This window comes from Sciurus vulgaris, assembly GCF_902686455.1.
Source record: "Sciurus vulgaris genome assembly, chromosome: 4".
Lineage (NCBI taxonomy): Eukaryota > Metazoa > Chordata > Mammalia > Rodentia > Sciuridae > Sciurus > Sciurus vulgaris.
The window spans coordinates 187,308,965-187,324,296 of NC_136464.1; the positions used below are offsets into that span (position 1 = coordinate 187,308,965).

At 58.7% G+C, this 15,332-nt stretch overlaps 1 protein-coding gene across 2 annotated transcripts in view; it reads right to left on the bottom strand.

The window, feature by feature from the left end:
• Positions 1-15,332, bottom strand: part of RASA3 (RAS p21 protein activator 3) — a 75,887-nt gene that overhangs the window by 23,287 nt on the left and 37,268 nt on the right. For both annotated transcript variants that reach the window (XM_079137427.1, XM_079137428.1), the window contains exons 3-7: positions 15,227-15,330; positions 13,220-13,314; positions 7,566-7,642; positions 2,660-2,740; positions 2,196-2,268 (exon numbers count right to left, since the gene is read on the bottom strand). In XM_079137427.1, coding sequence (XP_078993553.1) covers positions 2,196-2,268; positions 2,660-2,740; positions 7,566-7,642; positions 13,220-13,314; positions 15,227-15,330 — 430 coding nt within the window. The remainder of the gene's footprint in view (positions 1-2,195; positions 2,269-2,659; positions 2,741-7,565; positions 7,643-13,219; positions 13,315-15,226; positions 15,331-15,332) is intronic.

Here is a 15,332-nt window from a genome sequence, read left to right on the forward strand (position 1 = left end):
GCACTGGGTGTGGCTCTGGGCATATGTGTGTGTAACTGGTGAGTGGAGTCTCTGCTGAGCACCGTGATGGGAGCTGCTTCCCTGCACTGCCCTATTCTGCCATGATGGTCCACCTCACCTCGAGCCCTGAGGAACGGGCCGGCCTCCTATGGACCAAGGCCTCTGCAACTGCAAGTTGTAAATAAACTTTTCCTCCTCTAGTTGTTCTGGTCAGGTCCGAGAGTCACAGCAGTGAAAAAGCTGACTAAAACAGGCTCCCAGTCTGGTTTCCTGACCTTGGAACTGGCCCCAGGGTCCCTGAGGCCACGGAATGTTATGGCAGAGGCTGCGTTCTGCCAGGAGGAGCAACAAGGTGTGCAGTGGGGTGCTTTGGCCCCCAGATAGGCAGGAGCCAGGTCGCCTGTGGTCAGCTTCATGTCCTGCAGTTTCCTTTCCAGCCCTAGCTGGGTATGAGGACCCCTCACTCAGGGGGCCACCCTCGACTCTCTGACCAGGTGCAGCCCACTCTACTGTCTGTCCTATAACCTCACGAGCAGCTCGGCAAGCCTGTACCTAACGAGGTTCAGAAAACTGAAGGATCAAGCGTGTTTCCCTCCTGATGTTGTAGCAGAGGACTGGAGACAAGGTGCAGTGGTGGAGGCCCGGTGGAGGCCCGGTGGAGGCCCAGCACACACCAGCAGCCCCATGGGCTGGTGGGGGTGCAGCTGGTCATGGCCATTCATGGGGGACTCCCCTTCCAGCTGGCCATGCCCCTCTCCAAGATCGGTGGGTTTTTACCAATCTAGAGGCTTTTGGAGCTTGCTGGAGCTGTGCTGTAATACAGAACCTGACAGGTCACATTGCTAAGTCCCCAACCTCCGTGTTTAACGTGCGCCTGTGAAGCCAGGGTACTCTGGGGGACTGCTCTGGGGTACTCTCTGCCTCCTCCTGGCTCCAGAGGGTCTCAGGCCACTGAGCCTCTGGAGGGCCTGGCTCCTCTTCCACCTGCACGGGTCTCTGAAGTGCCACTCCTCCGGGAAGCTCCGTCCCCTGTCAGCTCCCCACTGCGCAGGCTGTGGTTCTGTCAGTGCATCTGCTCACCCTGCCCATGCTGGCCTGACCGCCACCGGCTGCCCATGGAGTGGTCTGCTGCACCCGGGGCTGGAGCTTGCCACTGCCAGGCGAAGGCAGGCGGCTCTGTGCAATTTAAACTGGCTTGACTTATACATGTCAGTCTGGTTACTTGGAAAAACGTGGACTGGGGGCTGATGTTACTGCACCCAGCTCTGCTGTGGGGCAGCTGTGAGGCCCTGGTCTTGGGCCCCTTTCCTGGAGGCTTCTGCACGGGCAGAACCAGGGGGCTGGGCAGCAGTGAGAAGGCCTTTGTACCAGAGGCTCCAAGCCAAGAGGGAGTGGCTGAGTCGAAGACAGAGGGCTGCCCTCAGGCCTGGGGCTCAGGGAGCTGGGACCCTGCCTGAACAGCAGCCCACCAGGTTGACCTTCAGGGAGGTGCTGGTGGCAACTCCAGACCTGGGCTCTGAACCTCGGCTCGGTCACTACATTAACCCAGTGGGGGGAGACTGCGTTTTTAGCAAGTGGAACCTGCTCCTCGCACATTAGAGACAGCTTGAGAACTGCTGGCTGAGGTGGTCTAGGCAGCCCTCCGGTGATTCGTACTGGGAAAGCTCTCCCACGTGTTCTGACCATGGTGCACCTGCCGGGGGTACCCTGAGGCTGCAGTGAACCGGGCTTCCTGCTCGCCCCTGCCAGGACCTGGTGTGCAAAGCATGCTGGGAAAGACACTGCCACGTGCCTGCACACCCAGGGCTGCGTCCGCCCGCACCTGCCTGTCTGGCCTCAGCCTCACCCTCCTTTAATTCTGCCACACGCTCTGAGCGGCTGCCAGCAGACCTCTGGGTCTGAATCACTTCTCCTTTGGCTTCACACCCTCACGTTTCCGGTGGAGGGAAGCTGGGGTGGAACAGTCAGAAAAACAACAAACCCCGAAACCAGCCAGTTGAACCCCGAGTCCTGACGACTGGGACAGCAGCACCTGCCCCTTCCACCCAGATCTGCCAGGCCAGGAGGAACGAGCAGCTTTCTTCCTAGGGAGGAAGGTGAGACCCTGGGCCATGGGCCTGGCCTCTCCAGGTGACGGAGAAGTCCCACCAGAGTCCTGGGTGGGCTTTCCAAGCTCACCCTGCTCCAGTACCAACCTCGAAGTAAAACACTTCATCAAACTGGGGGTTGTTGGTCTTCTTTTTCACTTTCGTCTTCTTGGCTTCCGATCTGCAGTCATGAGAGGAAGGTCAGGATGGAAAATGACCCTGCTGGCTGCAGACCTGTCTTGAAACCAGCTACCGAGTGCACAGTAGCCTCTGCCTTTATTCATCTCATACACATTCCTGTTTGTCCCCACCTCCAGGTGGCATGCAAATTGGGAGCCTTTGCTGAGCCAAAAATACCAATGTGAAGGTCACAAGACCTCCCTTCTTCACAAAGCAAAGTTAGAGCAATGAATGACATACAAAGGAGTCAAAACGACATATTCCACCCCAAGGCACCAGCCTCATACTCTGAAGGAGGTACTGGATTACTGGTTCCAGAGCTGGACCTGGTAGCCACTCCCCAGCTCCCCAGGACCAGAAGGAAATGGGGACAGGACAGGAAAGCAACTTGCCTGAAAGGTCCAGCCAGCATCACGGTGGCATAAGGGTCGCACTGCCCATTCACTATGGGCAGGCCTTGGCACTCGAGGATGCTGAGAGAGACAAGACAGTGGTCAGGGGAGGGAACTTGCAGCTGCAGGCAGACCTGGTCCAGCCTTCTTCCAGGCCTGGAGGGGTCTAAGGCTGTCTCCTCACTGTCCAGCGGTGGAGGTTAATAGCCAGGGAGTGTCTGCATGTCATGTCTCTGGAAGCTGCCAGGCCAAGGTCCACAGGCTGGCAGCCCTGCACCCTCAGGCTGTCTAGCTGACCAGTATTGCGGTCTGCAATCTGTGCCACAGCCACACAGAGCCTCCGCAGAAGAGGGACTTGGAGCAGCTACCCTTGCTGAATGCGCTGATTCTTCACCTGGGCCCTCAGAGCCCTGTGGGGATCAAGAGTGGGTAACCTGGCATCTGCCTTCATTCTATACCTGTCTCCTTCATCACCATAAGCTGGGGGCAGATTCCTGCTCAGCTCTGCACACGGCACAAAGTATTCGGAGTGTCCATCCAGTGCTGGTCATCCCCTCCTCTTGGCCGATGACACTGAGACACAGCATCTGAGGTTTGCAGGGTTGCCCGCTGTTGGAGCATCCTGCTCAGACTCCTGGGTGGTGCCAAGTCATTGCCCTACACCTTCCAGGAAGAGTGGACCTTGTAGGCAGGTCACCCATGATGAGAACCCTAAGAAAAGCAGTCGCTCACGGGAACAGAGTGCCTGCGGGGCCCAGATCTGCTCATAAGCATCCTGCAGAGCAAATGGAAACTGCCTGTTGGAGCAGCCAGGACTCCTGCGGAGCAGTGCTGGCACGCGCGTGTGACCAGCCAGCTGAGCTGACCAAGGCTGCCTAACTGCAGCCCTCTTGCCTGTCCAGCCCTTCCTCCACCCAGTCTCAAGTCCTGTGCACTGGGAGCCCCTGCTCTTCCCAGCGTGGCTGCATTGCACTGTCCTTCCCTCTGGTCACCGATACTTCTCCTTTTGCTTTGGGGTGAGGGGCCCTAGAGTCGGCCTCTGCTCCAGGACTTGGGCGGTGGCCACACTACATGCCCCTCTGCAGCACCTGGGACAGGTCCTGGGTCACCCATTCGCTGCTGGTGCACAGCAGCCCCTGTCTCCTTGGTGTCCTTGTCTGCTGACCCACCAGCTCTGCCACTCCTTTTCCAGGTCTGGGTCACACTTTCCATTTCTTGAAATTTTTGAGCAGATGCTGGACATTGTGGTTCTGAGAGTTCAGAATTTTCCAACACTGCGCTGTGAGGGTGTGCATTCTCTTCCTGGGAAGTCCTGACACAAAGTCCCTCCTGGGCCCTGGGCTTGGAGGTTGAAGAGGCCCAGCCCCGTCCCTTCCAGCCTCTCACTCCCACCTGTGCCCAAGGGCTCCTCCCTGACTTGCCTGCCCAGCAAGGACCACAGTTGGACCCCAACCCCTGCTGCATCCTGGAAGTGGGTCTGACCACTGTCCATGCACATGATGCGCGGGCCTTGTGGGTAAGGGTGAATCCAGTTCTGTTGCCAGTCAGGTCAGGAGCAGGTGTCCAAACCTGACCTGAGCTGCCCAGCTTTACTGACTATGGTGTCCCTGCAGGCTTCTCTCCATCAGGAGAGAAGACACTGCTCCACAGGCTGCCACCTGAGTGGCCACTGTCCTCGGGCTCCCTGATCTACCCACGTATTCCGTTTCCTCCTCCTGGCATCATGGGCCTGTGAGGCTGCCCCGTGTCCCACAGGGCTTCCTGGCCCTCCTCATCTGGGGGCCGGCTGGTGTCCCTGTTGTCCCTGCCCGCTCTCCTGCTCTCGCTCCCTGGAGAGTCTGCTTCCCCAGATTGCTCGTGTAGTCCTTGGTTACCTCGACTCATCCACTAAGCAAATATTTGCTGGTCCATTAATGCACCCACCAAAGACCTCTACCACTTCTTGGGCAATGCTCCAGGAAGGGGAGCAGATCACCAGCTGGGCAGAGGTGTCCAAGAGACTCACTTCTGCTTGGCTGGCATGGCAGCAAAAGGGGAGGTGGTAAGTAAGAATTTCAAGGTTGTCTACCTGTGTGTCTGCCTGTCTAACTACCTACCTACCCACCTACTGATCTATCTACCTGTTCACACACCTGTTTGTCTATTTGTCTACCCATCTGTCTGCTGCCTACCTGTCTACCTGTCTACCTATCTAGAACTCTATTGAGAAGCACAGGCTCTAGTCAATAGCACAGCTGTGTTTAGGTGACAGACCCCAGATCCTGTAGGCAGCAGGAGCTCCTGCGGGTGAGCTTGGGGTGGCTGGTGGGAGGAGTGGGGACTGTGGCAGCTCACTCAGTGATGGAGGAGCCCCACGCCCTCCCTGTCAGAGGGTCTGCGTCCTCTGCAAACACATTTCATGGCTTCCAGGGGGTCAGGGGATGGAGTGCAGCCCAGAGGGTGGGTGTGCTGTGTGCTGGACAGCCTGAGGGAGAACTCGGGGAGTCACAGTCGAACCTCTCATGCTGCGGAGACCAATGTGAGGAACACTGCTCTGCAGCTCAAAGCAAAGATGGCCCCACAGCAGTGCACAGGAGTTTTAGAGGAAAAGGAGCAATAGGTTCCTACCAGCCACATGCTGAAGGCACCCACGTTGGCACCCTCAGCGCTGCTACAACTGTAACCTGGGGCCCTGTGATGGGCACCCAAGACAGCAGAAAATCAGACTGTAATCATCTTGAAAACAGGGATGTCCACGTGCTGTGCATTATCGAGGACCAGTTCTACACGAAATCGATCGACTGACACAGGCACATCTTATGTGAAGAGGACAGGAGCACAGTGTTCTCTGAGTATTTCCACTCCCACTCTGGTGCTCCGAGGTGCCTGGCCCTGGAGACGCGGACTTTCTAAAGTTGAAGAACAAGAACCCCAGTTTGCAGCTGATAGTCATAGGTCTTACTATGCAGCCTATCTCATAACACAGCCAGAGGCTGTGGTGCAGACAGGGTGGACCTCTGCCTTCTTGCACCTGGACAGCTGGAGGTCTCCAGCTCTGCCTGGGCAGGGAGATGGGCAGGTGTGTCCTGCCCTGCGGTCAGGGCTGCAGGGCTGCCTTCAGCCAGGGCTACCATCCCTGCACCGCCCCTGTACCCAGCCCCCTGCTCCAACCCTGGACTAGGCTCTGGGGGTCTCCTGAACCTCAAAAGAGCCACGAATCTATAACCTGAAGTGCTTTCCCATTTGTAATTCCTAATAATGGAAAACGAGGTCTTCACTGGGCTTGAGGTTTCCTGGAAGCTTGAAAAGGGGTCTTCCCTTGGCAGGTGCCCCTCTGAGACCACTTTCTCTGACAATGTGGTGGCCTGGCCAGGAGGGTGACTTGGTGGCTCTAGGACTGTCCACAAGACTTGCTGGCCTGTGAGCTTGGAATTGGAAATGCACACAGGACCCTTGCACATGACAAAGTGACAGAATGGCAGAGGAAGTTCCCTGGGGCAGGACAGCAGAGAAAGAGAGCAGGACAGCTAGAGAAAGAGAAGAGGGAGCAGGGAGCAGGAGGGCGGCATGAGGAAGGTTGGTTTTCACCAGGAGGCTGAGCTGGTTGGTGGGGAGGAGGGTGCAGCGGCACCTGCCCATCCAGGGTGGGTGGAGCGGGGGGGGGGGGGGTTGGGAGGGGGGCCCCAGGCTCTGGGAACCCCAGGGACATGGACTGCATCTGCCTGGTGAGGAGGGGCGGTGCCAGTTCCTGCTCTCACAAGGTGTCTGGCCCTCCCCTGGAGGATGTGGCGCCTTCCCCAAGAGGCGGCCCAGTCTGTAGGCCTGCAGGACCAGGGCACCTGAGGGCTCAGGGCCAGACTTCCCCACAAGGCCCCACGCAGCTCCCTGGAGCCAAGTTGGGTGCGAGACCCATGGATCCCACAGCCATGGTCAGGACCTGCAGGGTCCACTCAGCGTCCAGAGTGCCTGCAGCCTGCGGTCAGTGATGGGTTCATGGGTGTGGAAAGGCCCCTCGGGGCCCATGACATCAGAGTGGAGGCCACCGGGTCAGGAGGCCCCTGCCTCATGGCACAGTCCTGTGTTTAGGTGCTGTTAGGTCCCTCCCTGCACTTGGCCAGCTCTGTCATGGCTGTACACCTGCACCTGGTGCCACAGCTGCTGGCCAGAGGCTCTCAGCTGAGCCTGCATCCACATCCACCTGCACTCCTGTCTATGGAGGTCTGGGGCCATCCTAAGTCTAGAGAGGGTCAGTCGCCTGTGCTCCTCTTGAGCCCTGTAGGGATCCTTGGGGCACCCAAGGTGGAAAGCCACGTTGGGCACTCAGTAGACATTTCCTGAGCAGAGGAACAGCTGACTCCTGACCTTCCCAGAACATGTCTGCCCGGCTGGTTACCTCCCAGAAGTGCCCCCAGTCCCAGTGCATGCTCCAGACACAGTCCGTTTGCCACAGACAGACTTATCACCAGGATTAGAATGGACAGACTCACTGCTGTGTCATGTGTCCTGGGCCATTGTGGGGACAGCGGGGACTGAAGGACCCTCCTTACCCAGCCTCACCCACTGGCAGAGCACAAAGCATGAGATCCCAGCACTGAACTGGGTTTCCACAGGCATCTTGCAAGGAGGGAGGATGCTGCCCAGTCACACTGGGGCACCACTCTTGCTGGTGAGCACATGGCACGAGGGACAAAGTGGGCACCCAAGGGAGACCCTGAGGCCCTCACTCTGTCCTCACCTGTCATCAGAGTGCACTTGGCCACCTTCAGTAGAAGGGTAGGCTGGCCCAGGTGGCCTCACCTAACCTAGGCCCACTGTGGAGGAACAGAAGCCATGAGACCTGGTAGGGCAGGGGCAGGAGATATCATGGCCACTCTGTGGGCAGCAAGAGGAGGGACACAGAGGGCCTAGCCAGCCAGGAGCATCTTACCGTGCAGCGAGCTTGTGGCAGACAACGCCCGTGTCCGTGATGACCTCGCTCAGCCTCAGCTCCAGGTGGACCTTGCCCTGCAAGGCGTAAGGACAGAGTGTCGCAGAGGAGAGGTGACTGCAGGAAGGCTACCGAGCCCCAAGGGAGGCACTTCCAGTGGCCAGGCTCCAAACCCAGCACTTGGATACCAGGACAAGGCTCCTCTGGGACACCCAGAGGCTTTCTACTGTGTCCACATGCTGTTTCTGAAATCGGCGTTCAGAGGCATTAGAACAGACTCTCGGCAAAGCAGCTCCAGGTGTGCTGCCTGTCCACTCCACTCGCAGGGCCCAAGGCTGGGCTCGCCACACCCCATGCGCAGATGTGGCACAGCAGGGGAGGTTCCCCGGTGTCTCACGAGCCCTGCACCCACACGCTCCTGAAGAGCCCAGGGAACCCAAGTCTGCTCACACAGCAAGCCAGTACCCACGGAAGCAACCATGTGATGGCCCACATTCCCCCTCCTCGGGCAGGGCTGGGGCCCACCTTTTGTGGCTTTTCCCCCAGCTGTACAAGGACCTGGGCAGGTGGAACATCCAGTGCCCAGAAGTGGACACAAGCACCAGACAGCAGCAGCACACTGAGATGGGAGGAAGCCAGGGCTTGGAGTGCTGCATGGCGGGATGAGGTCCGTGCTGTCCTGAGCTGTAGCCCTTGCTGGGTTCTCTGTGGCACCTGACCGCTAGTGGCTTACCTCCTGAGGAATGAAAGGCCAGGCTCACACAGACACCTCTAACACTTGAACCATCACCTGCAAGCACCCTGGTGCCCCCATGATGTCCCCATGACTTCTCCAGGTGTGAATTGTGGGCACCAGGCAATAGGGCTCTGCTGCCCGCATGCCCTGGGCTGGCAGCCTTCTCTGCAGGTTTACTGCTCTGGGGTTCTGGGCCTGGCCTCCCAGTGACCTGGTCTGACCCCCCAACTCAGACCCTTGACCTGACAGCAAAGTCTCAGGGACGGTGACAGCAGGGCAGGAAGGTGGCAGTGGAGATGCCAGGACCATTTCCCACAGCTCCCTTTCACTGAGCAGTAGCCTGGCCTGGAGCTGGCTATAGCGTCCTATAAAGTGGACGCTCTGTGTCCTGGGCTGCAGAGAGAACAGGGCCAGGGCTCAGGACCAAAGGGGTTCTACCACCAGGGGGCAGTCTCTTGAACTCTAGCCCCTCCACCCAGGGACCAACTCCTTTAAGACTGATGTTGGAAGTCTCCAAGGTGTTTGGAGGGACAGAACTCAAATTCATCTCCAGTGGCCTCTTGAAAGTTAAGGAATGTGCCTGGGGTGAGACTGGCCGCCCTGTGGCCAGCAGCGCCAGGGCAGCTTCCTTCCTGCTTCCTGTTTTCCCCAGCTGCCTGCAGTGTGGACGGCAGCCTTCCTTCTAGGAGGCCGGGGAGAGGCGTGGCATGGTGAAGCCCGAGGAACCACACTCCGTGGCCCTCCTGCCTGGGAGCCACCCTGGCGAACCTGTAGCCCAGAAGCGCCCCCGCCCACCAGTGCAGGTGGCCTTCTTCCTGTGCGGGCAGTGGCCAGGTGGTGACTTTAGAGGGTGCGGAGACCTCCTGGCACAAGTAACTGTGACCCTCAAGGGTCACACCTTCCGGATGGTGGGGACACAGCTTCCTGGAGCACACCTGGGCCTGTGCCTTCACGGCCGGGGAGGGCCCTCCCTGGAGAGGGGAGCTGGGGCAGCCGGCACAGGGGACCCCAGGACGGCCGCTTTCTTGACCTGTCACCCCCTGGGTCTGATGGGCTGGCAGGTGAGGCGGGTCTTATGGGGTGCAGGCAGGTGTCCTGTGGGCAGCTGTTCTCTGCAAGAGAAAGGTGGCCTTGGGGCTGACCACTTGTCTGTGTTCTTATTTAAGGTGAATAATGACATTGACAAGTTAAGAAAACCCTGGAAGTGGACAGGGTCCTTAGTTGGGTGAGGCTGACGGAGGTCTGCAGATGGCTGCTTCCGAGGGGTGCTCCCTCCACGCTCGGGGCAGAGGATCCACGTCCTCCTCACCAGACTCCCCTGGACACATCTGAAAGTCCTGTCAGCCATGTGGGGATTACGTAGAAACCAGTAGCAACAACAGCTGAACCCCCCACACCTAGACGATTCTAACCGTCTCGTGAGTCAGAGAGGAAGTCTCAAGAGAGATTTTAAAATATTTTTAAATGAACAAAAAAGAAACTAAAACTCCTCAGAATTTGAGGAAGTACTACAAAAGCACCGTGGGAGGGAGATCGGAGCGCCGGCCGCATCTCCTGGAAGGGAGGAAGGACCCAGAACCAGCAACCTCGTCTAGAACCAGGAGAGCAGATTGAACTAGAAAGCAGAAAAAAGAGGTGATCGAAATTAGACCAGCAATGGGTGGAACTGAAAACAGGAAGCCCACAGGGGAAAACAAGATCTCTGGAAGGACGAATACAACGTGAGCTCCAGCAGGCTGCCCAGGAACAAGAGAGAGCACAGCTCCCGTGGTCAGAAAGCAGATGCCGCCACGGTGGACCATGGGTGTGTGGGCAGCAGGTGCACAGGGATGGCCTTTGCCGGAGCACACACCCGAAAGTGAACCCAGGACTTCCAATAGCAGTAAGAGCCAATCTTGGTCAGGCAGGGTGCACAGGGTCTGCTCGACCTCTCTGTTGTATAAAACTGCTAAAAATAAATCAATAAATGATGCTTATTAAGATAAAAAGCCTCCAGTGCTCCCTGCCCGTTTCCTCAGGAAGGCCTTCCCTGTGTGAGGCCATGCTCTGAGTCCACAGTCCTGGACGTTGGATGGTCTCCAGGCTGCCCCAGCACCTGGACCCGGCGAGACTGTGAGGAGAGAAGACAGAGGCAGCAGAGGCGCAGAACCAGGCAGAGAAGGAGGAAAGCCTGGCACTCCGCTCCTCCTGCTAGCCTCGTGCCCTCGGCAAGATTCAAGCTGGCCCTTGGTCATCTCTCAGGTTGCCTGACACACACAGGACAAAATTCCCAGGTGTCCTGGAGTGGTGGGTTCCCACCGCGTCTCCAGGCTGGACACCTTGGGGTGGTGGAAGCCGGCCCTCGATAACTACAGTCAGCACACCATCCTGCACAGGGTGCGCTGGGGCAGGGTGAGGGGCTGGCAGCACCCCTGCCCTTTTGGTGCCCCCAGGACCTTGAGCGCCACAGGGCATCAGTCCCTGCTCCACCCTCTCCACACAGGGGGTGCCCAGGGAGGGCAGAGGTGACAAGTGTTTGTCCAAGGCCTTTGAAGTCACCCATTGCAGAAGGCAAGAGGCTGCTGACCTGCCTGTCCCCTCCGCCCAGTGGACCTGGTATCACCCACCCGGTGGCCCTCTTTCAGCAGCCTGCTTCCTGTGAGTTACGGGGCAGTGGACCCAGGAAGCCACATGCTGCCCTCTGCCCTTCTAAAACTATGACTGACATTTTGAAATGCGAGTGAAGAGGGTCAGCCTGAGGCAGAGCAGCCGCCCCCGATGTTGGCCACATTGTGGGCAGGAAACGTCCAGAGCCAGACGCAGCAGAGAAGGGCTGAGGGCAGTGCCACAGCACCCCCAGGGCTACCATGCGCGTCCTCCTCCAGCCCCAGGCAGCTCCCCGGCCCTTTGCCACCCGAGTTCCCAGGGGATTGGCTGGGCGGGGGCGGAACTGCCTCCCGCAGCAGCTAGGAGACGCCCGCCCACCAGGCTCACGTGTGTGCCGTATTTATAGCTCTGCTGTGACAGAGCTGCTCTGAATCCCAACTGTGGTGGCAACACCAGTCTACACACCAGAGTTTCCCAGAATACCCACCAGCCACCTGGTAGAGCTGACCACGGCCGCCCCAGTGGGCACGCACGTCCCTTCATCTGGGAGCGCGGCCAGCCGGGGGAGGAAGGGAGTCTGGCCCGCTCTCGGGGAAGCTGAGGACGCCAGGCCCAGGGAAGGGAGAGGCTCCACGGCTTCCAGGAGACCCTGCCCGTCAGACAGAGCCGCAGGCACTGGTTGCTGACCCCGGCCACTTGGGGACAGAGCCGCGGCTTGGGAAGATGAGAGTCTGGAGATGGACGTGACGCCGCACAGTGGTGTGCGTGTGCTTTTGCCACAGACCTGGACTCAAAGTGGCCAAGATGAAAAATCTGCTATTTCCCACACCAAGAATCCGGGGGTGAAGCTGCATAGGACAGAGGCATGTGCGTGAACGGTGTGATCTGAACGCAGCTGCAGGTGGCTCAGACATGGAGGCTCTTGAACCAGCCACGAGAGGCAGGGCCGCCGGATGGGTACCCTTCTCCAGGTACAAGGAGACGCACCAGCCAGCTGATCCTCACTCCAGGGCACTCTTTTCAGCGACTTTCCATAAATCCATAACCATTTCAAACTTAAGTAAATAAAAATGATAATAAAAGGCTAGAAATAGGAAAAGTCACACTTGCCAGTAAAATCAAGCAAATCTGGGGAAACTGCCCAGGTCTCTGCAGGCTGCACCAATTGGCAGCCAGACCTGCTGCTCTCCGTCTGCCTGAGGAGCAGGGGCCACAGCGCCCACTCACAGCTGCCTTCTGAAGCCCCTGCTGGGCGAGATTTCTGAGCTGGGCCCAGGATTGGGCTGCTCTCCTGCCGCTATTACAGCTCTGCAGTAATTAGTGTCTTCTGGTTCCCACACACTTGGGCTCTGGCCAAGCTTTCCCGGGAGGTAGAGTTAATTAAGAGTTAATTAAGTGAGAAGTGTGTTCTCCAAGGCAGGGCCTTCACGCTCATCATCCCCAAGCCCAGCTCACCATCGACTTTGTGTACCAACCTTGATTGGTCACAGGGTCTGAGTGGCCCATGACCTTAGCAGACTGCAACCTTGAACCTCTGCCCTTTGCCCAGACAGCCCTGCTGAGGAGGAGGGTCCCTGAGGGGTGAGGTAGGCAGGCAGGCCACCTGGGCCTGGAGCCCAAACCTGCCAGCACGGTAGCACGGATCTTCCCCAGCTGACCACGATGGCTTCCAAGGAAGTCTCAGGACAAGTCCCCACGTGACCCCTACTTGAGGAACTTTGTTCATGACACCACTGTCCAGGTATAAAGCAGCGGCGACAGCCACAGCCTACACCACCCAGCACCGCTGAGCCACACACGTGCACCCTGGCCTGCTGAACCCACCTCCAGACCAGGAGGCGCAGGCTCGCAGAGTTGGCCCAGCAGCACACGCCACTCCTGGATGTGGGAGCTGAGCTCTGACCAGCCTGGCTGTTCTTGGGCTGGGCTCAGTCACGCACCATGGCCAAGCAACGCAGGTTGGCCCAGGACCAGGCCTTTGTTCTGGTAGTGTGGGCATTTCTGCTGCTCCAGGTCCAGAGCTCAGGACAGCCCCACAGGGGTCTGACCGCAGCAGCGTGGCCCCCGCGCCACCCGCCACCTTACGTGCAAGCCTGAGAGGAGGAAAGGGCCAGGCACCCAGCGCCTGGTCATGTCATGATCTTCAGAGCTGTTCTAATCCGCCCTACAAGTGTGACAATAACCAAAGGAACTAGCAAAATCAGCCCATGTCAGGATTTGGTGTGAGTTGTGGCTAAAGGGTGTGCTGACCATTCCTCCCTCCTGAGGCCCAAGCTATGTCTTCAGCAGGACTCAGCACCACGCCAGGCTTCCGGCCACCGCCCCGCCTCACCTGCACTTCCGAGTCGGCATCCACGTGCTGCAGCTGGAACCAGGTGTCCCTGTTGTGGTACTTCTGCAGGTCCTCCTTCTGGATGGCCACCTTCCCTGGAACACACAGAGACCGTCAGCAGGGCTACAGTGCAGCACCTGCACGCAGAGCACACGGCCACGGAGCGCCCGAGTGCCTGGTCCGGAGGTGCAGACCAATGTGGGAGCTTTCCAGGTGCCAGGGGCAGGCACTGGGCCTGAGCACCCGCCCTCCACCTGGGCACCTGGCGCCTACCACTCACTCCACTTGCAAGTTTGGGGGAGGTGTGGACTCACACCCCCATAGGTGCAGCCTCAGGACACAGAGCAGCTCCTTTCCCACCAGCCGTGGCTCAGCAGGGCCAGGCCGTCACTCACGCACCAGCACTCTGACCTCCTGGGAGTGGACGCAGCCCACCTCGCAGGCAGGGCTGGTACGACTGGCATGTACCAGCCCACTGGGGAGGAGCTCTCCTGCCTCTGACAGCAGCCATGGGGCCCTTGAAAGATTCATCCTCTGTCCCGTGGGATGTGATGTCGTGGTCTCACAGGAATAAGGAAACCTTCAGGCTCTGGGGTCAACTTGGCCAGGCAGGTGTGTGCCTCTGAAGTCTGACACCCTGGGGTGCTCATTTTCAGGAGCCGAGACAGGGTAGGAAGTTGTCACATATTTAACACACATGTGTGTACTGTAACTTACACACAAGTGCCTGCCCTTCATGCTCAAAGCTCAAAACACTACAAAGGAGGTAAAAGGGCCTCTCTCCCTGTGGCCTGGCCTCCTGCAGGAGCGGTTAATCTTCACAGGAGTGTGGATATGAAGGGGCCTCCATGTGCTGGGCCTCCTGTGCTGGGGTCTCCCAGCTCTCCACTGGGTCATGATGCACAGGGGCCACAGCCATGGCCACAGAACCATGAGCTTGACAAGCCTCTTGGTTCACAAAATTCCAGGCTCAGGCATTTGTCACAAAAGCCAAGTCACACTGGGGCACTGCCAGGCTGGGCCCGGGAGGTGGCCCTGGCCAGCAACTCCAGCTCAGCACAGCCCAGTTGGTTCACCAGCAGCAGGCCCAGCAGACCCGGAGCCAGCTTGGAATGGGGCAGTGCACGGGATATTCAGGCACATCTTTCTCACTTGCACCCTGTCCATCAGGTCAGCTTGAAGCACACCAGAGCAGATGGTTCCTACGAAGCCCACTGTTGATACAGGCACCAGGGAGCCAGGAGCTGTGCAGATGCAGGTGGGAGCTCCCCCAAATGCCTGCTCTCTGGCAGCCTCATGCAGGGCATGCTTCTGGGGCTGGTAAGTCTTATTCTGCAGGTTGGCCTTTCACTCCCCCTCAGGTGCTTCTGTTAAAACCAACCTCGACTTTCAGCTCTGCAGTCCATACTGCAGGGTCGTGGCATGACCAGGTTTCAGGCCCTTCCCACCAGGCTTCTACCTAGCTGCAGGCCTTACTCCCCACACGGGCACCCCAGAGCCCTCAGAGAACACCCCATGGCCCAAGTTCCCTGTCCTGAGGAAAGACACCCATGCCAGAGACAGATCTGCCAGGGGCACCCCACAACCTCTGAGAGCTCCCAGTCCCTGGGAGAGCACCGCACTCTGGCGGGGGCAGGGGTGCTGGGCAATGCCAGCTGGGCCAGCACATGTCAGTGACTGTTGGAAGCCCTGGGCGACAATGCCCACACCCCAGAGGTGGGCTCCCCTGTTGCCCACTGGCCTGGGGCCTGAGTCAGGGGTGGATGGAAGCCCTGGCTAGGGAAGGGCAGACCTGCAGACCCACAGCCCTGCTCAGCTCACCCAGGAAGACGAGAGCAGATGTGGTGACTAGGACTGGTCTGTGGGGAAGGCCAGGCCAGGCACGCCCCTCAGGCCACCCAGCTCCACCACCAGGAAGCCTCCAGACCAGACGCTGGCTTTCCACCAAAGGAGACCCTGTGCAGCAGGGGCAGAGAAGGGGAAAGGGACATCCGCCCAAGCACCTACCTATGATGGAATCCCTCCGGAAAACATCTCTATCGAAAACGTAGAATGACAGGTGACGGAAACTTCGAGGAATTTCACAGTAAAAGTCTTCTCCATAAAAAGGGCT